Source organism: Pogonomyrmex barbatus, unplaced genomic scaffold (assembly GCF_055798465.1).
Source record: "Pogonomyrmex barbatus isolate J1 unplaced genomic scaffold, ASM5579846v1 scaffold3, whole genome shotgun sequence".
In the NCBI taxonomy this organism is placed as follows: domain Eukaryota; kingdom Metazoa; phylum Arthropoda; class Insecta; order Hymenoptera; family Formicidae; genus Pogonomyrmex; species Pogonomyrmex barbatus.
The window spans coordinates 3,247,901-3,275,143 of NW_028297127.1; the positions used below are offsets into that span (position 1 = coordinate 3,247,901).

At 32.6% G+C, this 27,243-nt stretch overlaps 1 protein-coding gene across 5 annotated transcripts in view; it reads left to right on the forward strand.

Moving 5' to 3' along the window:
• The window catches only part of LOC105430660 (lachesin), a 129,363-nt gene that overhangs the window by 54,741 nt on the left and 47,379 nt on the right, over positions 1 to 27,243 (forward strand). For 3 of the 5 annotated variants that reach the window (XM_089079084.1, XM_089079082.1, XM_089079083.1), the window contains exon 1: positions 7,447 to 7,659. The exons of the other annotated variants lie outside the window; for them this stretch is intronic. Coding sequence is in view for 2 of the 3 variants with exons in the window: in XM_089079082.1 (XP_088935208.1) it covers positions 7,627 to 7,659 (33 nt within the window). In the remaining variant the exon portion in view is untranslated. Of the gene's footprint in view, positions 1 to 7,446; positions 7,660 to 27,243 lie in introns of those variants that run through there. 5 annotated transcript variants of the gene reach the window in all.

Here is a 27,243-nt window from a genome sequence, read left to right on the forward strand (position 1 = left end):
AGTAATTGCTATAGTCCGCAGTTTTGAAGCATTGTACTACATACGTATCGCTACGCGCGCAACTCGAACGGGAACAAATGGAGTTTCGTCTCGAGGCGTGTCAAATCGACCGCGCCGCGCGGTTTCTACGGGCGGTTTCCCGCCCCCGTTCTAGCCCCCTTTTTTTCGCACCGTTTACCGACGATTAATTCATCGCAGTGCATTCCGCGCCGAACAATGCCGGCGACGAGAGAACAGACGGAAAATATTAACGAATCTACCTACGGACAATATATTATAATCAAGATACTATTCTCTTACAACCCCGACCCTTTTCCTTTTGCGCTTTTGTAATGAAACGTGTGTTTTGTTGTTATTTCACGAGTATCCAAATTTTATTTAAAAAAGTATCTTTAACGCATCATCAGACCGCTCCTAAATTATATTAAATTAAATTATTAATTTTATCTGCAAATAGTTTACAAAAAGTTTAAATAAATTTCTCATTACTACAAATTCAATTTGACGCTAACGCTTTGAAAATCTTAATAACTAAGCTTCGAATTCAAGTACTAATATTGTAAAGTTCACTTGACAGTAAGTGATGAAACTAATTTATGTAGATTTAATGGGTATGTAAATGTAGCAATAAATAATATACGTCCGAACAAAATATAAATTGCTAGTAAAATATTTCTGACGCAAAGAAGAAGCATATGGAGAATTTCGTCGCGTATTTTCCGATATCGCACGGTACGTTTTGCATAATCACATAATCCAGTGCCGCGATCGTAGCGTCGTAATTTATCCGTGGCCATTATTATCCACAGCGACCTAGTATCAGGAGGATGATAATTTAATTTACTGCCAATTCTCTGTTTCATACTTCTGCGTTATTCGAAAGCGAAAGACAAAATATCAATATCGTATGAAAAGCGACATCAACATTTGTAAATTGTTTGTATATTGGTTAATATTATATAATAACGTAACGTTCTTCAGTTAAAAACTCACATCGTTAATAGCAAAAAAATATATCTCAATGAAATGTAAAAATAATAAAATGATTTTAACAATATTTCCTGCCCTTTCTATTTGTTTTTTATTTATATCAAATTATATTGATGAAAACTTATTGCATAAATTTATAAAAATCATGTGTCGCTTTAATTTAAATTTAAGATTGCAAAATATATATCTCATATATACAACTGTATAATAATAAAATAAATTCATACTCTTAATAATTCGTTAAAAAAAGAGAAAGAATATGACATATTTATGTAAAAAAAGGGAGAAAAAATTTTTGTATGTTAATGGATGAGCAAATAAATTGGGAAATGTCAATGTAATCATTGAATCATATTCTATTCTTGCGACTTCCCTTCAACGATATTTCGGAATTAATTCGCGATCCAGCTGTACACAAAACAAGCACTGTGCATTCGGATAATTACACATACGAAACAATAGCGGCGAACGAAGCATGCCACAGTATCGAGACAAGTTAATTAGATTGCTGTCGGTATCTAACTCGTCTAATGACATGCAAACCGTTATTCTCGTCATCCATCAAAAAGTAACTCTCACTGACGCTTTACAAGATCCGACGACAAAGATCTCCCTTCTATATAATGATTTTCATGTACAGATATTTTTGTATACATTAAAAAATTTCGTTTTAATATTAGCAAAACAATGTCATTATATCTATTCTCTTTTTGTTTTATAACTAAATATTTTAATTATCATTTTTTTATTCATTTTTTATAAGTTAAAAATAGAAAAAGACAATATACCGGAGCGTCCTAAATAAGTATCCAAGTTTCAGTATATTCTAACAGTGTAGTGTTCTAAAATGGTTGGATAAACTTTTGGACAAAGGATTTCCGCGAATTAAACTTTAGCAAAATTTTATCCCGCATTTAATTTTATGCAAACTTTAACAGAATCTCAATTCACAGCTCTCTCTCTCGCTCTCTCTCTCTCTCTCTCTCTCTCTCTCTCTCTCTCTCTCTCTCTCTCTCTCTCTCTTGCTCGCTCTCTGTAAAAAATATTCAATATTCAAAAATTAAAAAATGAAAAATGGAGTTTCAAAAAAAAATCAAATTCTTGTAAAAAAAAGTTGATATTGATTTAATAGAAAACTATTTCTACAAAGATATTTATATATATATATATATATATATATATATATATATATATATATAAAATACTTTGTAGAAATATATATTTAAATATATATATATTTATATATATATTTAAATTCTTTTTAATAAAATTTTATATTAATTTTAAAGTTTATTAAATGATTTTTAAAATTTTCCGGCAAAGTAAAAATCATTTATTTAAATATACGAATATGCTGTTAATGAGATACTATTCTTGCATTTTGTAAATTGATTTAATGACGGATCATCGAGTATGAGTATGTGCATTTGAACAGCAAAAATTAGAATTAATTAATTTCTTTCTATGTAAAAGCTTTTTATAATCTTTTATAGCTTTGGAAATCCAGTATTCAGGAATCCGTAATGTTTAATTGATATGTGATTAAAGCTCGTAAAAGGTTTTAGCAGTATAATAGTACATTCAGTTACTACATATATGATTACATTCCATTATACAATAATAATGTGTATCTGACAATGATATATGATATTTGATTGTACAATATGCATCTTTGCAGCAGTAGAAATTGTATAATGAATTAAAAAATAATTATATTTTTTTTTCCTTAAGTCAAACAATTTTTAATAGTTTTGATTTAATTCATTCCTTGCGCGTCCCATATGTAGAACTTAATATATTTTATTTTATCTATCTCCTTATACACACACATACATATACACATAGTCTATAGCTGAGTATATAATAAAGAATTTCAGAGCTTCAAAAAATGTCAAGCATCGTATGTAATAACTTAAATCGTTCGCATAGATACGATAATATGGGAAAATATATTTTGTAATAATAGTATGCCAATAGTGATTGCGAGATGTCGTTCCTCATAATAGATAAAATGTCAAACTACAAACTACAAACAGCTACTATTTATTAATTACAAAATACCAAAATAACCGACCGATTCGACCATCATCGTACTCGAGAGATTATTAATACCAAACACGTTTGGTTTATTAGAAATTTACGACTATAACACAATCATAATTTGCCATTATTTCGTAATTATTACCGCAAAGCAGGTTATAATTTCCGGAAATCTCCAACAAAATATTGCCAAGTAAAATTGAAAGCTATTTAATCGTATCTAGTGATAAATGTATTTATGTATACTCTTGGGATAGAAAGCTATTTTAAGTCGAAACAGTCGAACAAGAGTTACAAAAATATTGTTTAAATAACACAATTTAATAAAATGGCAAATATTCGACAAAATAAAATCTTAAGTATTTAATAAAATTTTTTTTTTTAAATTTTAATTATACAGTATATATATATATATATATATATATATATATATATATATATAGTATATGTATAGCATATGTATAGTATATGTATAGTATACGTATTGTACAGTATATGTATAATATAAATTCAAAATAATTATTTATATAGCCAATCACATGCCGTTATTTTTAACGGACTTGCAATGTAGCATTTCAAAACCAGAACTGAAATTTTACAAAAGTAAACAAAAATATTCTACCAAAATCAAATTTATTTATAATAGTCATTTTTCATATGCCAAAAACTATATGAAACGAAACAGAAACATAATATTATTTACACTTAAATCCATCACATTTGGGTCAATGTAATGAATAAACAAATCTTACACTGGCACATTTTCTTAGAATAAAAATTTCTTTCTTGTTTTAAAGATAATTATTAAGAAAAACCAAGTTGTCTCAGTAGCGACTTTTCCCGATTTTCACAATCTCGTGATAATTATGGAGCTCTCTCTATGAACGTAGTTGCTTCTTTATAAAATATATCCTTAAGGAGTAGATCCGCCTGCCGCTCTTCTTTCGAGGGAAATATATCTTTGAAAGCGTTGCTACCTATTAATTTTCAAACAGCAACACGGTCCTTAACTATGCGTTAATGCGATTACGATTTTCTGGATAATCAGAGTTTTTCGAAAAAAAAGTTCATAAAGATACATACCGGGCTCGTGTACAAAACTTGCTCCGAACTTCACCTGGACCGGGCGGGATCGTCAAGGCGCGTGGCTTTTTGAGATGAGTCCTCTTCTTGTTTCTTTACACGCTCGTGGATTTTCGGGACGAGCCAATTTGGCTTTGTTTCATTTTTCATTTAGTCTCACTCTCTTCTCTTATCCTCCTGTCACGAACTCATTTTTCACTTAACCCGTCGCACGATCTATACTCGATCCTACGGGCCAAGGCAAGGCGATTTTCACTAGCAAACGCGAGTTCACGCTTTTTTTATAGATCGTACGTACGTTAACCTGTCGAACGCCCTTAAATAATAGTGGAGTTAATTTCAATCTCACAAGAAGAGAACGGGCGATGTATACACGGGGGTTCCTTCTATCGAAATTATAGAATTTTTAAATATATTTTTCGCTATTTTCGCAATTCACGGTTCTCACATATTACATTTTTACGTACAGGATATCATGTTAACATTCTTTTAACACAATATGCATAGCGCACATATTTAATTTTCATGAATAATATCTTCTGTAGCAAAATTTCTAAATTATATGACATGTCTTCACGACAAACTGTTTTTAAGTACACGCTGTTTTACTCATCAGTCATGATTCGAATGAAATCAATGAATAGCGATTTCCCGTCGGAGTCGGCGTACTCTGCAAGACTTGTTGTAAAGTAGTCATAAATTCAACGAGCATCGCAAATGTGCGTGCAATGCTCAGGAGGAAATGTAACGCCGTTCCCGTCGCATCCTCGAACGAGGATGCCTTTGATACCTTTGCTCTACCGTGACGGTAATCATGGAAACGCACCAAATCTCACTATCCAATAGAAGATACCGGAGAACAATGCTCTCAGCATCACAGCGATAAAGGTCGATTCAATTATCGTACTGGAGACCTTCGCTCGTTGCACTCCGCATCTACTTTTGTGCTTCGTGATCCAGTTTATTTCTTAGATTGGTCACGAGCTATTGTTTTGATCAAATAAACGGAGAATACAGCAAGGCGATACCGTTATTGATTAGACGTTGGAATTACTTGGAGTTTCCAAATTGATAAGTAAATTGAGAACACATACGCGACATTTGTCAATAAAATGGAATTCATCGAATGTTTTAAAATAACAATTAAATATTGTAGTACTTCTTTGCAATCTAACGCTTTTTGTAATTGTTGTATTCTTATTCATTTATTACTAATAGATTTACATTCTTTAAAATTATTTTGTTAATTTTATATTTTATTGATATTATTAATTCAATAAAACATTTAAATAGGAAGCTATTTAAAAATAAAAAATAGGAAATTTTATATATGTATATGTTTCTTTGTATGTATGTATTTATATGTGCAAATTAAAATGTGATGTTACACGAGTGGTAAAAGATCTTTTGCTAAATTTATCGCTTATTAGATAAATCTTATTTTCGCAAATTTTAGGAACGGAAATTTGAAATTAAACGGAATTAAATTAACATCTAATCTCTTAATATCTAATATTTATAATCGAGATTACAATAAATGATAATTAACCATAAAATGTCGGTTATAAATACAGATCGGCTTGAAATTTAATTATTTATAATAAAATTAGTGAAAGTGTCGAAGTGATTATCAAACGTTGCTTAGCATATATCAAAAACTATTTTTGTAAATTTTATATAAAAAGATTACAATGATTATCTGATAAATATATAAATTTATAAGTTATATAAATTATTTATTTTGTAAATAAACTCATATTATAGGATAAAATTAAATCATTTCTTGCGAAGACGTTGTGAAGCAAAACAGTGCATCAAAGTGATTCCTCAATTGTAACGAAACGAAAAGCTTCCGAAATTTTTCGTCGTTTGTTGATTCTTTAACTAGGAAAGTTTTCTTTCAGTTTCCCAATCTTTAAATCAGTAAAAATTTTGAATTCAATAATTATATAAATAAGCATTGTTTATAACACGCTTGTGTGTGTGTGTGTGTGTGTGTGTGTGTGTGTGTGTGTGTGTGTGTGTGTGTGTGTGTGTGTGTGTGTATGTGTGTGTGTGTGTGTGTACACATAAAAGACGTGCAAAAAATATTCTAATTGTAAAGATAGCTTTTTAAATACTTTTGTTGATTATATTTTATTGTTTTTGTATTGTTAGTATTTTTAAATTTCTGTTGTTAGAATTTTTTTAGGCCTTTGTAGTCAGGATATTTTCATTGTTGTATTCACTGTAGCATCATTACTCATTTTATCTTTTATTCACCTTTCAACAAACTGTACGAAAGCACAGCGATATCAATCGAACAAAAATTAAAAAGTTCCTCGTGAAGTTAATATCAACGCCGCGTCTTTTGCCTCCTGAATATAAAAGCCGCACTCATCGATCAACAAAACGACGTACAAACTTTTTCGGAACCTCAAAAGATCTCGATAACAGTAACGTGGCACGAACGGCCAAGGGCGAAATACAGAGTCGATAATGCGTTCTAATCCAAAATTACTATTTGAAATGCTAACGATATCGCAATAATATACAACCTTTTAAACTTTTCTTATAAAGTGTAACATTGTAGTAGTACTAATGTAGTACTACTAGTTGATTCGGAAATTAATATCGATTAATAGCAATTGATCGATATTGATCAATATTAAATATTCAATAGTTTGCTATGCAATTTTAAACGAAATAAAACCAAAATTAATTATATAGTTAACAAGTTAATATCAATATAAATTTTGACAACTTCTAAAAATTCTAAAAATTTAAATAGAATCACTAAATCTAAAACAATACAGATTTCTATTTTAAATATAATAATCTAAATACAAAACAATTGTAATAATGTAATTACAAAACATAAATTTTATTATAAATTAATTTTTAAACACACATTTTTACACATTATTTAATTTATAATATTTAGAACATATCTATATTTAGAACAGATAAAAAAAAATCTAATAAACATTGTGTTTGTGATGTTGAAGTTTTTTTTAATTTTACTGGTTCATCAGCCATCTCTTGGTATCGCGCATCGACATTCGTGTAAGCATCTCTAGGCGCTGCTATCTTATAGAAACGCAGATTGCCTCCTTCGTTCGTCTCGGCTTGCGGGCCGGTGCAAATTACCAGAGCTTTTTATCCTTTGAAGCGGCGCACACCCGCGCGGTGATGTCCTGCCTTTGCGATTAAATCAGGCCCAGCCTCCTCCGAGCTTCATCCCTCTCGCTTTCTCTAAACTCGGCGTTTCCCGCGGCCTCCCGCTCGCGCTCGCGCTCGCAGCGGGCTTGCGCGCCTCGTCCTGCACCCGGAGATCTCCTCCGCGGAGGAGGACCATCAGGATCAGTTTACCGGCATCCCTCAGTCTGTGCGGTTACGTTCGGTATTCGCGTTCAATCCGTTGAATCACGTGCGTCCTCGACAAAGGGTGAGAAAGAATAAAGGGACAGGCAATGTCGGCATTAACGTTCCTCGAACGCATTGCTGCAACGTCGTCATCAAATCGCTCTCGAGATGTGTGAAACTCCTCCAGGATTATCACTGCAGGTTTGCGAATCTTTTCATTCAGATCGATCGTGGCAGGCTCGTCGGTATCGTGAGAAAATATTAATCAGGGACGAGTGCGCTTTAAGATTTTTAAAACTTAACACGATAACCTTCCGGATCTTTTCAATTGTGACGTGAAAACCCATAAAAAAGTATATACTTCTTTAAATATGGATATTCTGAGTTTTGTTATTTCATGAGACTTCTTCACTGATTTGTTTTTTATAATTCTAAATACAATTTGCATTTTTATTTGTTAGTATAATACAATTTCTTAGGACAAGATTTTTTTATTGTATAAAATAATAAATCGAACGTTTTTCCTTCTTATCTCCCGCTTATTATTTTAATTTTTACGTAATCTAAATTTCACGCTTTGAGCTAAATAATCCTTCAGAATTAGTATTAATACGCGGAAGTTTTATAAATTTTATTTATTTTTACATCCTGATACGAATATAAAGTTGTTATTTTTAAACTTTCTTTGATGATTTGCATCGTAGATTAGTGAATTTTAATCCAGTTTAATTCAATTATAATAACGTTTATCTTCTTGCAAAGAAAGTAAATTTGCTTTCGCAATCGTCATGGAGATTTTTGCATTTTTGAACAGTCGTACGAAAGTTTTAAGAGGTTAGCATCGTTCGCTCTTCGTGAATTTTCATTCAGATCGGTTACGGTGATGTTTGATCTCATCCCATGAGAAAGGCACTTTTCATGCGAGGGGCGTGAAGAATTTCGCTTCGCGGAGCAGTCCTTTGGGATCAGCGCGTGGGTTGCGGGTTAGCGAATTTTAATTCCGGTCAGTTACATCGAGGTTTGCCCTTGCAACGAGAAGAAGTTACTTTTGAAGTGAACACGTGTTGAGGAATTTGCATATTCGTGTTAAAGTTCTTCGGGAATGTCATAACGAATTCAGAAATTTTATTTGAGATTAGTAACACAGATGAACGTTCACGTTTAAAACTTTATTTTATACGAGTTTGATGTAGAGTAAATTTACGAAAGTCGTTTAAGATGTACACATTTCTGATATTATAATTGGCATTGCCGGAAATGTTATTTGTTCTTATTATCAAAGAAGAATTCGTTTTCTTTACAAGGAGAAAATCTTGCATTCTCGGACAGTCTACGAGATGCAAAGTCTGTCCTAGAAGATTAATGTAATAAGTTTGCATGTTTAAATTACATCGATTGTAGCAACATTTGTTTTTACGAGAAAAGGAAAATTATTCCAGAATTGTAAGAAACTTTTGACTAAAACTCTAGGCTATACTCTCGGCTTCGACAAAAAGACGCTGACCACAGCTTGTAAGGATCCAATATAGTTAATTTACGAAAACATATTACTTTATAATGATTAATGCGAGTCAAGTATGATTATCAATTCGTCGATATGAAGGATCCAAACGCTTTTTATTAATTTGTGTCTCGCAACAACTTCAATTCGTGCCAGTTTCCATAATATCTCTCGCATTGCAGCAAGAAACAAATTAATTTCGTCCGCGTGTAAGCACGATATCCGGCTAGTTTCTGTAACTTTTTAATGAAAGCTTCGATTTTCGGTCTCTGAGCATCATTAAAAAGTTTTTGCAGGATTGAAATACTTCATACATATCTTTTCCCGTTATTTACTTTGCTCCGTCGTTTTTAAACATGTAAGCCTCAGATTTTGTAGAATTTTCTACGATAAAAACCATATTGATTATAAAATTCTGAAATTCTCACCTTTATTATTAGCGCCACTTATAATGTTCGAATTATGTCACGGTTCTTCAAAAATCGACCCCTGGAAAGAGCCACGTGCTTTCTCGATCACTCAAATGGATGATAAAATGTTGCGAAAATAATTGGATTGTCACTTGAGCAGAGCGTTTATTGTTACCTTTTTTAATTGAGACATTGACGGTACACGACAGTGATTCGTCCTGCGCTTCTTTTTTTTGTGTGCAAAAAGTATTTCGACAACGCACTCGACCACGTGTACTTGCAATAGAGAAAAAGAACAATTTATTCCGATTTCTAGAGTGCATCGTGGATTTAGTTTAATAACAAATTGCACCCGATCTGTCTTCTCGTTTCTCGTGTTGTCGATCTGACAATCGTATTCGATTTGCATAAATTGCAGCAGCTACAAAGGGTGTGTGTATGTCGTAGAGAGAATGGTAAATTCGTCGCGATGGCTTCCCTGTATTAGCGACATTTAATCGCCGATGTCGCTCGGGAAAGCAAACCAGGGCAATTACCGGCGATCTTTGTACCGACATGCGAGCAGCGAAGCGATATTCTCGAATGAATATTCCACAAGTGTTCCGCAATCGATTTCGAATAGCGTCGGTTATTGAAGGGTCGGCAACCGATAAGTCGTAGAAATCACAGCTGAAAGTAATGACGAAAACGAAAAGCGAAATTATTTACGCGCACTTTACGACGATAAAGGGAAATCTGAGAAATGAGATCCAGATCGAAACCTAGATATTACACCTCGTCTCGATTGTGGTCTCGAAAAATAATTTATCGGAACAACGTCTATCAACAATCAACGTCTAAATAATTTTCGAGCAACTTGCATATTCACGTGCATCGACCGCTTTCTTTGACGGCAGAAAATCAATTTTCAGTCGCTCGCGTTTGTGTCGCTTGACATTTAATGGGCTGCATATTCGCGGATCGATTCACCAGAGATTAACTCGTCGCCGGAAGTGCGTACATTAGCGATGAGTCGCGGCGATGGCTTTTCGCGCGCATACACACACACACACACACACACACACACACACACACACACACACACACACACACACACAAAAGTACTCAGGGACACACGTATACACATAAAAAAATCGCAAATCGACGATAAAACCAACGAACGTGAATTACACGCCGTACGAGTAATCTCCGATTTATCCCATCGTAATTCCATCCTTTTTCTTGTGGCTTAACACGCTTGCTTAATACTTTATCGCGCATTAAATGGGTATAGATTATTGGCGGACATATTTGGAGCGCGCGATTTTATCAACTGCAAATTATCGGGCGCACATGGAAAACGCCACGATTTACGGTCAATTTCACTGTACTTTCCGCCCAACGTTGAGTATTCGACGGAACGATTTATCACTTATGCAGTTTATTTACGAGAGACTGACACGGAAATAGCGAGGCGTGAAAATTACGCTTTGCGGCCATATCGTATTTGCGAGATCATTGTTAACAAAATTGCTATAAAACACGATGCCACGATGTGTTTTAACGGATATTCTTTATCACAGTCAGGATGATCGTCCGAATTGAAATGCGCAAATATTTGGATAGGCAGAAACTAAGTTCTTCTACATCTATTCCATCCAGCTACTTCATGTAACGCGCATAATGGTGTTTCTTCAGTATACACTGTTATCAGCTGACTACGAACTTTGTTAGAAAAATCTACGGTCAAGTTAACCAGGTCAATCAACCTTTGGACTCCGCGTTTAAGATTTGTGTTGCTGCTAATTCTAAGTACTATAAATATTTGTTTGATTTCCACCGCTTTTCAAAATGACAAAGGTATTATAACTGCGATTCAGCGGCTTAATCGATTCCGAGGGAATTCGTAAATGAAAGTGGCCGCTAGGATAACGCTAGGATATTTTTCGGTTATGTAATCTGCGAGAACACTATACCATTTTCAGGATTACGATAATGGATAGTATTTATTTTCTTACCGCACAACTTCATTTTTAATCATATCTAAAACTGCCGGACGAAAATGCTCCGTGTGCGGTCGTTTTCTTTATATTTCCACGACCAACCCCCGCGCAGAATCGCAAGAAATTGTTTCTGGGAAAGACCCTGTTTCTTTCGTACGACGAAACTGTCAGAGAGTAACAACTTTCGCGACGCTACGCGCAATTCCCCCGCAGTCCGAGTCGTAGTAATATAGCGTCCGATCCGTTCGATAAAAAGATATGCGTTTCAATGATGCAGGCGGCAGAAAGATTGCTGAAAGTGATCATTAGCGCTCATGTATTCATGCTGCATTACCAAGTTGCTAATAACTGCGCGCGCGTGCACGTTAAAAGACGAGGAACTTCCGCGCTTTACAGGACGAGAATTGATTACTCGGAGCATTTCCGGTTTATCGTGCCGCTACATTTCCGTGCATAAGCGCCTCGTTGAAATTAACCTTATTTTCCCCGAGAGCTCCGAGAGCCGTCCTCGTCGTCGTCGTGGACATCGTCTCGCAGAAGATACGTTTCATTTGGAAATTCTTTTTCGCGCGCCGCCACTCATCGTGAAAATTGTTTTTGCGAGCGAAGACGGACCGCGTCTTTCTTTCGCTTCAACGTTCGTTTTTAGAAATTCAAGACGCAGTTCTCCGACCGTTGTCTTTTTTTTTCCTTACTACTAGCACTTAAAAATATATCAAATGCGATCCACTTTATCTGAGTGCGACCCGACTTTTTGAGACATTTAAGAATGCTGAGGATGCACATTAATAGGCCGCTAATAATGCCACTGGATCAGTAATCAAATCCAATAATTTCGAATCGCTGAGGTTTCTATCGCGGTTTCCATCGAAAGCTTGATTACACAGAGAAGAATAGATGTTGCGAAGACAGCGAATTTTATACTTGATCTTTACCTTTTACACAAGTTCGTATAAATTGAATTGACCGTTATGAAACAGAAGTATTAATAAAGAGAAACAGATGTAAATTATATATCTTTTATCGTTACACATAGAATTAACGTAAATGGAATCAGCTATTACAAAAATGGAATCTATTTATTAAGAAAAATTTCTTTTGCAATCTAATTTTACCATCCATGTCATTATTTCAATATACATCATTTGGCAAACAGTTAAAAATATAAATAGGAATTTTTTAGTAAAAAATTTCTGAGAAGTTATAAATTTACTTAATGATTTATGTCATAATTTTTTTTCACATCTTTTTCGAATTCATATTTTTCTATTTCTAAAAGAAAAATATATTTCTGCAACTAATAAATCGACTCCTTCTCTCTCTCTCTCTCTCTCTCTCTCTCTCTCTCTCTCTCTCTCTCTCTCTCTCTCTCTCTCTCTCTCTCTCTCTCTCTCTCTCTCTCTCTCTCTCTCTCTCTTGCATAATCAAATGACAATTATCTATATGATAAATTTGTAACGGAATATTAACTTAATCTTGCCTTTTAAATGTATATCTTCATGATGTATTATGTCCTCTTTATGAATTCAATTATGTCTTATCCTAAATCCATCTCTCGATAAAATTCTTCTAAATATACTAAAGACATAGTCTTTAATAACACTTTAATAACACTTTAATTAAATATCTCTAAGATTCATGTCGAATATTATCTCTGCTCTCCAAGTCGTCTAATAATTAAAAATGAGAAATTAAAAAGGAATCAGTTTTTTTATTCCGCAAAATCCTACATTTACAACGAGTTAATAATCGCGGATTATATATTTTCATGCGACATATTTCCGTATTGATTCTCGCTGCGAAATGTGCGCGATAACATAACGATAAATTTTTATATTCGTGTAAGGCCATTTATCCCATGTTCGCAGTGCTAACGTTCGACATATTTGTATTTATCGCAGCCGCGAAATGTGGAATCGTGTAATTAAGAGAACTCCGGATGTCGCCTAATTGGCTTACTCGGTCGAGATGGTTGTTAATTCGTCATGATTTAAAATTATGTCCTCCGTTCTTGTTGGCAACGCCACTTTGTTTGAAGAAGGTGGAAGTTGATTAATAACACTTAACAAGCAAACTGTACGACATAATTATCAAGATAATTACTTGACACTTTAACTGTAAAATAAAACCAAACTTTCTTTACTACATTGAAAATATTCATAGGCAAACTGATTTTCTGATAATTCGCGGAATTAAATTTATTGTCTGTGAGAATTTTTTTAATACATCAATTATATTTTTCAATATCTTTTTAAAAATGTAAAATAACTGTATATCTGCAGCTATAAATTAATAAAGTGCAACATCTACATCATATTGTTCGTAATAGAAGATGATCAATAGATATTTTTTTTATTTTTATTATAATATTAGAATATATTAGAAAAAAAATTCATTTACGATTATTTCTTTTTTCTTTAATTTCTTTATTTTTATATTTGTTACGTCCAACTTGCTCAAAGAAATATAGAATATTCAGAGAAGTCATAAAGAATTGACAAAAAGAAATATTGATTGCGCGCACGTGTTCGTAGTTTTTTCATCGTTTGTTTCGATCTAGCAAATAAGTGCTTAATTTCTTCGTTTTTGCCTGCACGAGCTGTCGCCTCCAACGAAGTTAGATTGCACTGCGGTTTCCAGTTTCCTCGCACGGAAACAAGTATCGATAATGCATAGGTAAAAATAGGAAGCAATCGAACAGGAAACATAATAGCAAAACTTCTTTTATTGTTAATATTATATTTATATGTGATACAAACATGTAATAATATGTAAATGGCCACGAATGTCAAATCTGTAGACTTAAATGAGATGCACTTAAATGAAACCAGTTATAGATTCGATATAAAGTTCATTTTTGGAAAAGAATCGAATCCGTGTATTTTTATCAGCTTTTCTCCAGATAATACGTAATGAGCTCAAGAAATGACCAAAGGCACCAGAAGCGCGCATTCGTCCGCTGAATAATGTATCTCGTTACCGTATACGTCGATAGCGTTGGAACAAATCATCTCCATGTGGCATGCAGATGCATCTTCTTGCGTAGTAATGTGCCGATAAAGCCGTCCAACGATGTACGTATCGTATGTATTTCGCTCAGTCTGCAATATCGCTCAGTATCACAGTTCGCAGAATCTTTCCTTTGTGTATATAATAATTAAATATAATAATTAAAATTGATTATACTCTAACTATAATTATATAATTAATTAAAAGTAATATTCAGAAACAGTTTAACGACTAATGATTAATTGAATCATTAATGTCATTTATATGATACTTAAACGTAAAAAGCATAAATTCTAATTATAAAAATTTAGGATTCTGTGATAATGTCTTAGAATAAGATATTTATTTAATGATCGAAATTTATTAATAGACAATATAATTCTATTAGGAAAGAAGTTAGAGATAATATTAAGTATTTTAATTATAATACTTGATCAAGAATGATTACCAATAGAAAGAAACTATAATCTTTAATAAATGCCTTGAATTAAATATATAGTGACTTCTGTGACTTTAATAAAAAAAAAAAAAAGAAAGACATTCGAACCGAAAAAACTTAAAATATACGTCACGTAACTTGTATTCTATGTCAAACGATTGTACATTTACTCTTCAAACTTTTTTGAAAATCTGTCCAGGCTTTTTTACAGCACGCTATGGTACACTAACAAATAAACAAATAAACAAGGAGAAACTTATTTTTGTTTGGATAAATAAATATCCGAAAAATATTACTTCGGAATAACGATACAAACAAATCTGACATATCGATAATATTTCGTAAATTCGCAACAATTTTGGGAGTTTTTGCAGTTACTGCGAACGTGGCAAAAGATGTTATTTCGTTTTTCAACACCGGGATGGCGAATATATAGAACCGCGCGGCAACTTCCCCGGCCCGAAAAACTTCGAGATTTATTCATTACACCTGCGTTGTTACCATCATACTCGCGTCACATACGTTTCCGTGAGATACGAACGCGCCTTGCCTCGTTCAAGCACTTCCGACCATAGAAACATTTTTCTACTACATTAAAGGGTAGGAATGCGTCGTGCATGAGAGTCCACCGATGTTTTCTGCTCCATTATACACACGGCAAAAGCAATCTTTTTTCCTTTTCTGATATTATGCAACAAAATCTTTTCTTGCATTTTATTAATAATGTAGTTACGATATTTATAATAACATTTTAATAATTTTCCATTTTTAGTATTTACAGATATTAGAAAAATTTCGATAATTCTGGAGTATTTCATATAAAGATTGTACTGCTTATTATCTGCTCATACCGATGAGTGACTATGATCGCTATATTAAAAAGGAAATGATAAGCGTGCAAATATAAGTACATATGAATATCTGCCTTTAGTGATTGCAGAGAACAGTGAATTTTGTATAATTTAAAATTGAATTTAATTACGAATAGATTTCTGACTAAATGGCGGATCGTGAAATCTTCCCGTGGAAATCTCGCGTTATATTATAATATAAGAATCATTTCAAAGGGCGAAATATTCTCGTTCGTCGCCGAATATGTTAAATATTTCTTTGAGACGGTAGGGATAGATATCCGCAGTTTCAACTGTAGCAAGTTGCACGTAAATGAAACGCATATCTCAGAACAAAGATTTTCCGCGGTCGCTTTTGTAATATAGATATTTGTTCCTTGGTACTGCAGTTCCGTAAGCCTCTAGTATATACTATACATCGGAAATACAGATGCAAGAAACGCGAGCATCAGATTTCTCGACCGCGTAACATAATCTAAAAAGTTACAAAGAAAATTTGGAGGAAAAGAATTTAGCTTAATATTTAGAATTAAATTTGAGATTAACATTTATCAAATTAACATTTACCAACATTTTCCATCTTTAAAATTATCATTGCATTTTATTTTCCTATGCGCAAGATATTTTCTGATTACAAAATACTGAATATTGAATAATGAAAATAAAAATTAACGAGCATTATTTGTATTCATTAATTTTCGTAGAAAATAACTTGGATTTTATACCTGAATATATTATTGTGCAAAAATCATATAGGATATGTACACGTTTATTGTTAATAATTTAATGTTAATAATTTTATTACAAGCATCGAGAATATAAATAGCATTGAGAATATAAATATGTGCGTAAATTTCATCAGTAATGTAATATACTCGATGTAACAACGGGGACGGCAATAACTTTGCAAAAATATACGTTCGCGGAGTGCATTTGTACCGAGTGAGACGAAAATTAAAAGAGGCAACGTGCGCGGCGTGACGAGCACGGTCGCTGCTGCGCCTAAGAGCCTCGTTGCCATCTTCTCGCCCCTAGCTTCGGGAGAATTGATAACATAAATATCGTGGCGGACAGTGGCCGCAATTTATGGGCATTGTAATGACCCTTAATGCGCATGAGTAGTTTGGCTACAAAGCCCTCATAACTCTTACGCGGAGCAAACGTTGCTAATTTTCTTGCACCCGCCGCTTAGGCTGTCTTGCGCTAACTCAACTTCACCCTCACCCGCTCGTACCGTCGTCCACCCCCACGCGTTCCGACTTCCGTAAAAACGTAAATTACAGCCCGGCTAGGTGAGATCATCGTTTCCATTCTTATCTCAGACTCTCACTGTCCCGCGCGATGATTTATGCGCATTTTCCAAAGTCCGATTTTAATCCTGCCATCGTATATTCCCATCAAGTCACGGCCGATGCTCCAAGTCACGGAGAACTGCGATCCATTTAGATAATTTAATCGATATTTGACCGTACTAATTCTTAGTAATCTTCGACTATTTAATTAATTTAATCATTTAAAATCTTTAAATAAAGACAGAAAGATAAAGATATCAAGGATAAATAAAAACTTCCTTAATGAAAAAGTATGATAATATCTAGATCTAGATTAGACAAACGTGAATAAAAAAATAATACAAAAATTTTCTTTATTGTTGAATATTTTAGAAGAATAATTGTCATATCTTTACACAATGTAATGGTAAAATTGTCATATCTTTACACAATGTAATGGTATTAATATAATGATATTAATCATTAAGATGTAATGATAAATATCAATACTAGAAATAATAATTTAGAAATGAATTTTAAATTTAAAATTATAAAAGAGAGTATATATATTGAATGTTGCATTCCAAATATTATCGAAAATTATATCTATATATGCATATATGAGTATATAAGAGATCGATAATAGATAAAATTAATGATAAATCACATAATTGTTTTATACGAAGTAATCTCCTTTATTAAGATTTTATCGATCGATCAATGCATAATTTTATCTGAAAATATTGGACTTTAATTTTTTATATTTTTATATAACCAATTAGTCTTTTTTTTTTTAAATTATTTGATATCTAAAAAGATAGGATCTTTACTACTTCAGAAATAGAAATTTTATCAATTCCAGAAATTGATTTCGTTTTGTTTTTGTTTAAGTGGATGAGCAATAATTGACACGTTAAGTTAATTATCTCAAAATTATTTTATGATAACCTGCTAAATATTACATTCATCTCGAGATGATATCTTTCTACTTTGAAACAGAAATCATTGTTTTATCAATAAGATATCAAAAAGTCTCTTGATTCGCAAAGATAAATAATTCGTGACAAATAACAATGATATCTAATAATCATCAAAATTATATTGTCTGATATTCGATGTCTATATTACAATTATTAGAAATAAAAGTATTAGAAAATTATATAATTAATAATTTGATTACCTGTATAATTGTCAACATTATTATTCAAATTATAATTAAATTATTTCATTAATAAAATTATTTCAGTAATAAAATTATTTCCTTTAGAACCGTAATTTTAGTCTTCGCAATTAGATCAAAAATTTAAAAACTTCATAATTAAATTATATATCCACAATTAATTTAATTTTTTCCAAATTTATATATGATATCAGAATTTCCATTATTTCTATGAATTTGATCAATTGTCAGTGACCAGGATCTATGAAAAAGCACTGAGTGCAATAGAACTAACCCAAGAGCTGGTGCAATTGTCTATCTAATCCGGAATTAAATAACGGAGCGTTGAATTAGCCTGATCCTTTTAAAGTCAGATTGATGAAAGACACGAGGAGAATTAAATAGCCTCTCGCTCAGCTGCTCTTGGAACATATGGCGAGAATAAAATACCGTGGACTCGCGAATTGAATGTTCAATGTTCTCCATCCCATTCGGTCTTTAATTTTCAAAGAAGTGCTTATATTTTAACGTTTGCATTAGGATAGCGATATGTGCATCTCCTGATTTTAAAAATGTCTTATTTTAAAAAAAGTAAAATGTGCATTTTTTGAATATTTTTTTATATATAACAATTATATATAACAGTCACTTTCCAAATAAAATTAATGAGTAAATGCTTTCTATATGATTTTTTAATGATGAGTAAAATTGCAATTGCTTTACCTTTCATTTCTCTTCTTTTTTTGAAAGTATTACAGTTTTGACATTTCAGCATTTATCATTAATCAACCAAATGATTTTAGAAATTAAATAATAACAAAACGTCTTATAATTAGGCTGACATGCAAAACAGCTATTTTTAAATTATATTTTATTTTAACTTTAACTTGGTTATTTATTCGCTTGCTATTATATTCTCTATTGCGTATAATTAATAATAAAATTTAAATTAATCAAATAACCGCGCAATCAAATAACCGCTCAATTTTCGCGTATTACTTAGACAAAAAATTTCGGTCTTACCACTGAACAAATAGATAGACTAAATGGTAAAAATCATGGCGCCATAAACATGAAATTCCACTCGACTAAGGATCGGTCGAATACTCTAATACCGAGGAGTACTATTTGGACCGCTATAACTCTCGGAATACATGGGTTTTTCCGCAGGCCGGCTGCGATTATAAAGTCGTCGAAAAGCCAGACATAAAAGTCAATTTTGCTTGATGGTGTTTCGACATTGGTTCGTACATCGCATTACGAAGTTAAATGTCATTTTCTAAATGTTTCAGAAATGTTAGAAAGATATCTAACATATCTATCAACGAATATTGTGTAATGATTAAGAGGGTATTCAGCTCGTTATAGACTTTTCTGACTTTATGATTCCTCTCTAAATTGCGTTTACCTAAGCTATTACTAGTGTTTGATAATTAATATATACTATATTAAAATATAATAATACAATAAACATCATTCTTAAATCGCTCGCAAACTTTGCGAGGAAAAATTGCAAGACTTTAAGGCTTTTACCGGGCGCTAAGAAATATCAAGCTTTTTCCTAAACTTTCTCTCGCTTTTATCGCAATGTATAAACTTTCGCTCGAGAAGGCGACGCCGTAGCGGAATCATTTTGCTTCTGTGTGTAATAGATCGTTATAAATGTCTTAAAGAAATCTTGCATACTGAAAAATAAAAATACTTTTTTCATCAACGCGTTTCATCAACATGACGACAAAAGTGAAACATTAATCATCCATTGCATGATTTTTTTTATTTGTTTGCCAATTTGCATGAAGAGTAAAATAAAAACGTAAAAAAATTTCGTTCTGTCAGAAGCTTCGCGGAATGCAGAACGCGTCGAGTTCATATGTAATCAGTATGATTAGTATAATTAGCTATTATTGACAAAGATATGCGTGTACTTTCAAAATAGCGTGCTAATTAAGTTTCTTGAGATGTTTGCAAAGTCAAATAAAACGCAATCGGAAAGTTTACAATCGATAATCGAGTTTTGCGGGAGCCCTTCGATTCTCGTCTTTGCATGGCGTAATGATGAACGATGATGAGTATTATAAAAGTAGCGGAAGGAGATATTACCGTCGGACGTTACGATCCCTATTTATCTCTGCAAGTAATTTCAGAGAATCTCCACGTAGCACAAGGCGTGCATTTTCAGTTTACGTCGAAGTCGGTAAAATATAACTTCCAGCCTTTATAAAGCGTTCATCATAAATCTTTGAGAAATTTTTCACCACCTGCAATACTGCGTAATGTTACACGCAATTTATATGAACTGTAACAATACACATACGTATAATTCGCTTATAAAAATTAAAATATTTTAAAAATTACACAATGCACCGCTGTCGACAGCATTTTGTAATTTTTACAAGTTGGCAGCAATGTTGATTGATGTATTTTTACAAATAGACATTTTTATTGTTCTGACATGTAAATAGATCTTTAGCTACCCTCAACAATGCTTTACATATTTATGATTGAAACGAGTACAAAAAAAACACTTATAGTAAAATGCATTTATAATATCTTTTCAATTATTAGTTTTTAAATCCGAGAAATTCTTTCTCCGATGCATTTAATTATTAAAGACAATTTTATTCTGCTCAGAAAAACAATTATATTAAAGGTCTCAATTTTACTATAATCAATACTGTAATCAATAGCAAATAAATTTGCAACGAATATTATGCAACAGAAAGTATTGGAAAGCTATTAGCTTGAAAAATTAACCGCGCCGGATAATTTCACATTATTCGTCTATTTAAAACTTTCTATATTTCCTTAATCGAGATTTAAGATTTTCTATTGACGATACACCAAGAATGGAAAGTAAAGAGTCCTATTATCCTTTTATGTCGTCATTGTTATACGATGCATGGCTATAGAGGCGCAAACAAGATCGAGTGCGTCGCATGGTGAAAAATTGTTAAATTCCCCATAGTTTATAGTCGGCGAGACTGTATTTGCATAATCTCTATAACCGCAAAACGATTGTTGGGACCACAATTCACGCCATTTTATGGTGAGAAATGGTCGTAATATATTTTTCTCTCGGGATGGTCCCACAGACACGATTGCAACTTCAAGACTTGTTTTTACAAGTTTCTGAAAACGCAGATGTCGTTCAAAAATGATCGACAATAAAATTTAATGATTACAAAAAGTTGTACAAAAAAGTGTAAACATTTTAATATAATTTATCATTCACGTTTAAATATGTAATAAAATTTTTACATATATAAATTTAAAAATATAATGGGATATAATGAAGCATTTTATTAAAATAAACAATTATATAAATTTGTATTCCTATTGAAAGTTTTGTAAAACGACAAAATTTGGTAATTGACATAATAATTTAAATAAAAAATAAATTTAGAATATTAAGCTACTAACATCAAAAAATTATAAATATTAAAATACAAAAGCCAAAGATAAATATAATTTATATTACTATTTTTCATACAAAATTACAAACACGCACATATAATTATTTTTACAATATAAAATTCATTTCGTACTAATAGAATTTCCATTGAAATTTCAAAATTATTTTTCCAGAATTTCTTTCAGTTATCGGGTTCATGATCACATCGACATAATTGGAAGACGCTTAACTTTTGCGTTTGTTCCGGAACAAGAACCGTCGAGTTGTGCGTATCGTTGCCGTAGGTAAAGAATTCTTCAGAGATTTATGGAGAGAGAGACGCGGAAGCCTCTTTCTCTTTTCCTCTCACTTTCTTTCTACTTCTTTCTTCTTCCTTCTTTATACTCTGACTTCGACGTGAACCAAATCTATAGAGGCGTGTCGGCGTCGGCGGCGGGAGCAACGAGAACTTAAGGAAGGGAATATACCCGACGTGCCGGAATATATCGTCGGCTAGATCTCTCACCCTGTACTCTGATTTATTTTACGCTGGCGAGAGCGGCAGCACCCGCCTACAATTTCGAAAAGTCAGCAGAGTACCGCGTGTCGTGTGTACACCGCGTGTACGGGATTTCGGAAATTTAAGAGAGTCTTCAGGCTCGTCTGCTCGTCCCAGTTCTGCGACCGCCATCCGGTCATCGTTTCACGTCGTCTTTCGCAGAAAAAAATCTTAGTCACTTTTTATTAATTTTTGATATAACAAGAACCTCAATTAATTGCGGTGAAATCAGGTCATGCATTTCTTTCAAGAACTTCTGTCTTATAGTATGAAACTGTCAATAATTATTATTTCTTTGCTTAAAATCTTGTTAAAAAGATGAATGAAAATATATTATAAAAGTATATTTTGCGAGATTTATAAAATGAATTAAGATAAAATTAAAGTTATAATTTTATAAATTTTTTAATTAAAAAACTTTCTAATTTTATATTTTTGAAAAGACCGAGAATGTGAGCAATTTCTTTTATATTTATTTTAAAAATATAATTATTTATTGTATAACATTTTCAATATTATATTTTATTTTCAATAAATTTTTAATAATCTATAACAATAATTTATATAATTTTTCAAAAATATTTAAAATAATTATATAATACTTCTATTCTCTGAAAATTATTTATATGAGTGTCTATCTGTAAAAAAAATATGTTTAATATTGAAAAATGTCATATCAAATATAAAAAAATCACATTTTACTTGAAATTATAATTATATATTTTGAAATAATGTAAATTCAGTTTTGGTATATTACGAATTTTAACGAAGTACGATCATCTTCACATTTTTAATTCAAATACAGTGATGCAGGAAATATTAAAATGAAAGCTACTTTAGTAAATTGGAAAGTTAATTAAAATTGGCCATTGGTTATTTTATTACAATGTAGAATTTAGAAAAATCAAATTTTTAAGCATGTATAGTTTAATGTTTTGAGTGTGTGTAGACGTATGAAAGAAACTTTATCTTATGTATCTTACAGAGTAAACTCTTACGCGGCATAATAGCGAATTCATAGATATCTTATGTATCTTACAGAATAAGATACATAAGATATCTATGAATTCGCTATTATGCCGCGTAAGGGTTTAAAGTGTTATAACTTTATTTTTCCGAAACGACGAGCGCCGCTCATTCTCGAGTTTCCGCGAGCGTAAAGCTTTTATTTTAGCCGGAGGAGACAACCTCCTGTTGCCGCTATTTCTCTGTTATCGTTCTTCTGTGCTAGGAAATGCAGAGCTGGAAAGCAATTAAAACATTGCATTGTGAATATTTTTAGTGGCGTACTTTTTCTCATCTGTTGCGTGCGAATTATCTACAAAATGGAAATGATTGCAACGGAAAATGTGAAAATTCAAATGGAACTTTCACTTTGCTTGCGTTTGAAACAATAATCTTTTTTGTTAAAAAAATTATTATTTTAAATGTATAATGTTAATTTTATTAAGTACATTATATATATGATTCTTATATATATGATTATATGTAAAAAAAAGATCAAACACGTTATAAGTCGAAACAAAAAGAAATTTGTTTCTTTTATTCGTCAAAGGATAAATTAATATCTTGCGCTATAAAAACAATGCACAATATGATAACCTAATTCTATATAAATAATTTATTAATGAACGTAGTCAAAGTGATAAAAATAAATATCTCTGGGTTTTTATTTAAAAAGAATTGCGTATAATCATAAGCCTGCACAAAAACAAAATTTGCAATATAAAAATTGAAATTTAATAATATAAGCTTTAATCAAACGCTTTCGTTTATGATTGTTTTCTTTGTGTAATTGTGGTCCAGTTTGCGAGTTTTTTATTGTCTCTTTCCGTTATGTTATGAGTTTTAATATGAAGTATAAGAATCTTCGTTAAATAACATCGAGATTTAATTAGGATCCAACGACAATACATACTTTCCAACATTATTACATCAAAAAATAAAAAAAGTTGTTATCCAGATTTCATACTTTTCAAAACAATTTAAATTTTTTACGGGATTTTCATATAATATATAAAAGAAAAACTAGATCAGAATTATTGAAATACCCCGGAAGATTAAATTTAAAAATAGGACGATTTGAAGGCGGCAAATTGGCGTAACGACTTATGACTTGTCAAAAGCGGCTCTTGTCGTGCCTCAACGAGAATCAATGATCCTCGAGGTTAAACACGGTCCATTTTAAACGAGAAGCTTAATTTGTGCTAATTTTCTGCTCGTTGAAATATTTCAACGATATTCCTGAGTTAACAGAACCCAAATTTTTAGTTACTCCGTGTTCTAGCTGCCAACATTTACGATGTAGTTGAGTTTAGTATTTAGTATGTTGATATATGTATTTTTTAGTGTTATTGCTATAAAACATTTTTCTATTACAGTAGAGTTATAATAAAAAAAATCGTTTTTTTCGATATATAATTTAATGTAAAAAATTTTTATTCAATTTCAATTTATATATTGAGCTTTCTATGAAAAATAATTTCTTTATATTTATATGATTTCTATTATATTTCTGATACATCTTAATGTTTCTTAACGTTTATTTTTAAATCAGTATTGCTCCAAAGTTTCGGCACATTGTTCAAAGAATAAGGAAAAAAGAAAAGAAAAGGCACTAATGCAATAGGATGCAAGTACCTACGGCAACGATATATTTCTTGAATTATAAGGACGAAAGTCACGATGGCAAAAGTGTGAAGAAGGTGGCAAATCTACCACGAGCGAACGGGCGTGTGTGTGAAAGAAGAGGGCGAAAAGTCTTGAAAACTTTCCGAGATCGAACACGGCTTCTTCGAGAAGCGAAGCCTTGCTCCATTATAAGACTACGAGCACCCCCTCCCGTTTGTTTTTGCGATATATTCGTCTTGAGTTTCCTCCTCACCGTTCTCCCTCCTCACATTTCCGACCCTGAGATTTTGTTGAAGAAAAAAAAAAAGAGAAATCATCTCGGAATTTATCAGGAAATCTGTAATTGTGGTACGTTATTTCTTAGTCAGCCTGTTTGCTGCGTTAGGCTTTCAATCAGCCAAAACGAGAAGCCATTACCCAGTTTTTCTCGAGCAGGCGTTTAAACGGGAAGTCCGACCGGTTTCTGTAATTTTGTGCCGCATTAATCAATCAATCATTATACTCGGAATATAATAATATTCCGAGTTTTCGAGAAGGGAGAGAAAGAGGCTGAGAAGGGAGCCGGGGATCATTAGTCAGAAACGTCAAAGACAAGGCGACGGTTCCGCGAATAGGACGTGGTACAACTCTTTGTACGATATTTATTTTCAGCGGCGGGAGTTATTATTCCGCGGGCATTAAAGCCGCATTTTCCAGCCGCGCGCGTTTTTATGCTTTTAAACGGCAAAATTCGGATGGCAGATGTATTACAAAAGCGTAAGCAAAAATTAATTCTGAGAAATGCAGAAGTTTCATTCTGATAATACACTAAAGTACATTTATATATCATCGCTTTCTATGTACTACATTTATTTATTATTTATTATTGCATTAGAGATGTTTACCAAAATTTTAAATTTCGATACACCAACTACTTGCAACAATCATTATTATTGTTTTAAAATTAACTTTTCAGACTTTAAAATGTCAAAAGACTAACAATTACCAAATTACAAGCAATTGAATGTGAAAAATCTGATATTGATGACGTACTATTTTCTCACGTTATTTTTTGAATCGTCAGTCAAAGATGATTCAGAAATGTTAGGATGACTATGAATCTTTTAGAGTCTTACATGAATTCGTCATGTTAATGAGAGAAGAACCTTATGGCAGGGCGCTGTCGAGCACATTCACATTTGCATAGTACAATCGATAAGGTCCTTTTTCTTACCAAGTAGATGCAAGTGCGCGTTTGTAATTCAGGAGTCTAAATGCAAAATGATGAATCCCGATAAAACACGTACTGAATCAGACATACATAAACATATTAAAAATTAAATTAAATTCCTTCGTATCGGAGAGTGACTTTGCATATTATTTAACCACTTAATTATATATTCTTAATGCGCGAGATCGTTGCAAAATGCAGATTTCTCTCCGTATGCGAAATTTTACGTATTTCCGTATTGTCCGTCGTTTCAATAAATGCGAATTCGAGAATGGAAGTTCCGACAAACATAAGGGGTCACGTACAGACGTCGTACAAAGTAATATCTGTTGCTATCAGGATATCGAAGATTGCCAATATCAGGATAAGCGATATCGTATGGATTTAGACGGAATCTCGCGAGTCGTATTTTCTTGACGTTTCTTCTACTCGGCCCACGGCGCTTTATGACTTTTTGCACTTTCGCAACGCACTAACTCCGACGATACTATTAAGAAGGACGACCGCACTTTTCCACGCTAAAATCGCAGCGTCGTACAGCTGATTCAAGCTAAACACATAGAAAAATTCTATGTGCTCTAGCCACGAAAATATTTATCCTCTTACCTTTATCTCTTTATTCATGTATCTCGAAGGAGGACAACGCTATTACAGAAATACGTTCTCTAAATTCCGTCTTTTTAAAAATCTTGCTCTTAGCATATATAGTCGAAAATCGTAAATGATTTTTCAATTTCCGTTCAAAAGAATTCGAATGGGGGATGGTAAAGAGCGCGACTTCCAGTACGCTTTATACGAAACGAACCAACACGCTTTCACATGTGCATGCAATGGATTATAGATAGATATAAATAGATTGAGCACGTAGCGTTCGATCTGGAAAATCTGTAGGGAGAAAGAGGAGATCTGTGAGGAAAAAGAAAAGTTGATAGTCGCATCTTTCTTTAACGAAAGAGGAAGCGAGAGTAGAGGTAGAACTATCAAACATCGAACGTCGTTGTGCAGGCACAAATGAAACAAAAATTACCGCTAAGTTTTCTCTTCGTTCATTCCGCCTTTCTTACAACGTGGGTGTTGGCACAGGAGGGACTGGATCTATTTATAACTATAGTTATATCTGCACGGACTTGCTTCGAGAAGCTAATCTTCGCTTACGGGTGGGCGTGATTGTCCGCGACAAGTTATCGCACCGCGGTCGTTGAAAGAAACGCAGGGAAAGATAAACACGAGATATTTGTTATCGCGCGGAATACCTCCGTATTTTGTGCGTACCGCCAAGTGCTCAAAATTGTTTACTAGCGAATACCGTGGGGTGAGAAAAGAAGAGACAAAAATAGGCAGGAAAAGATCGTCGAGATCTGGATGAACCTGG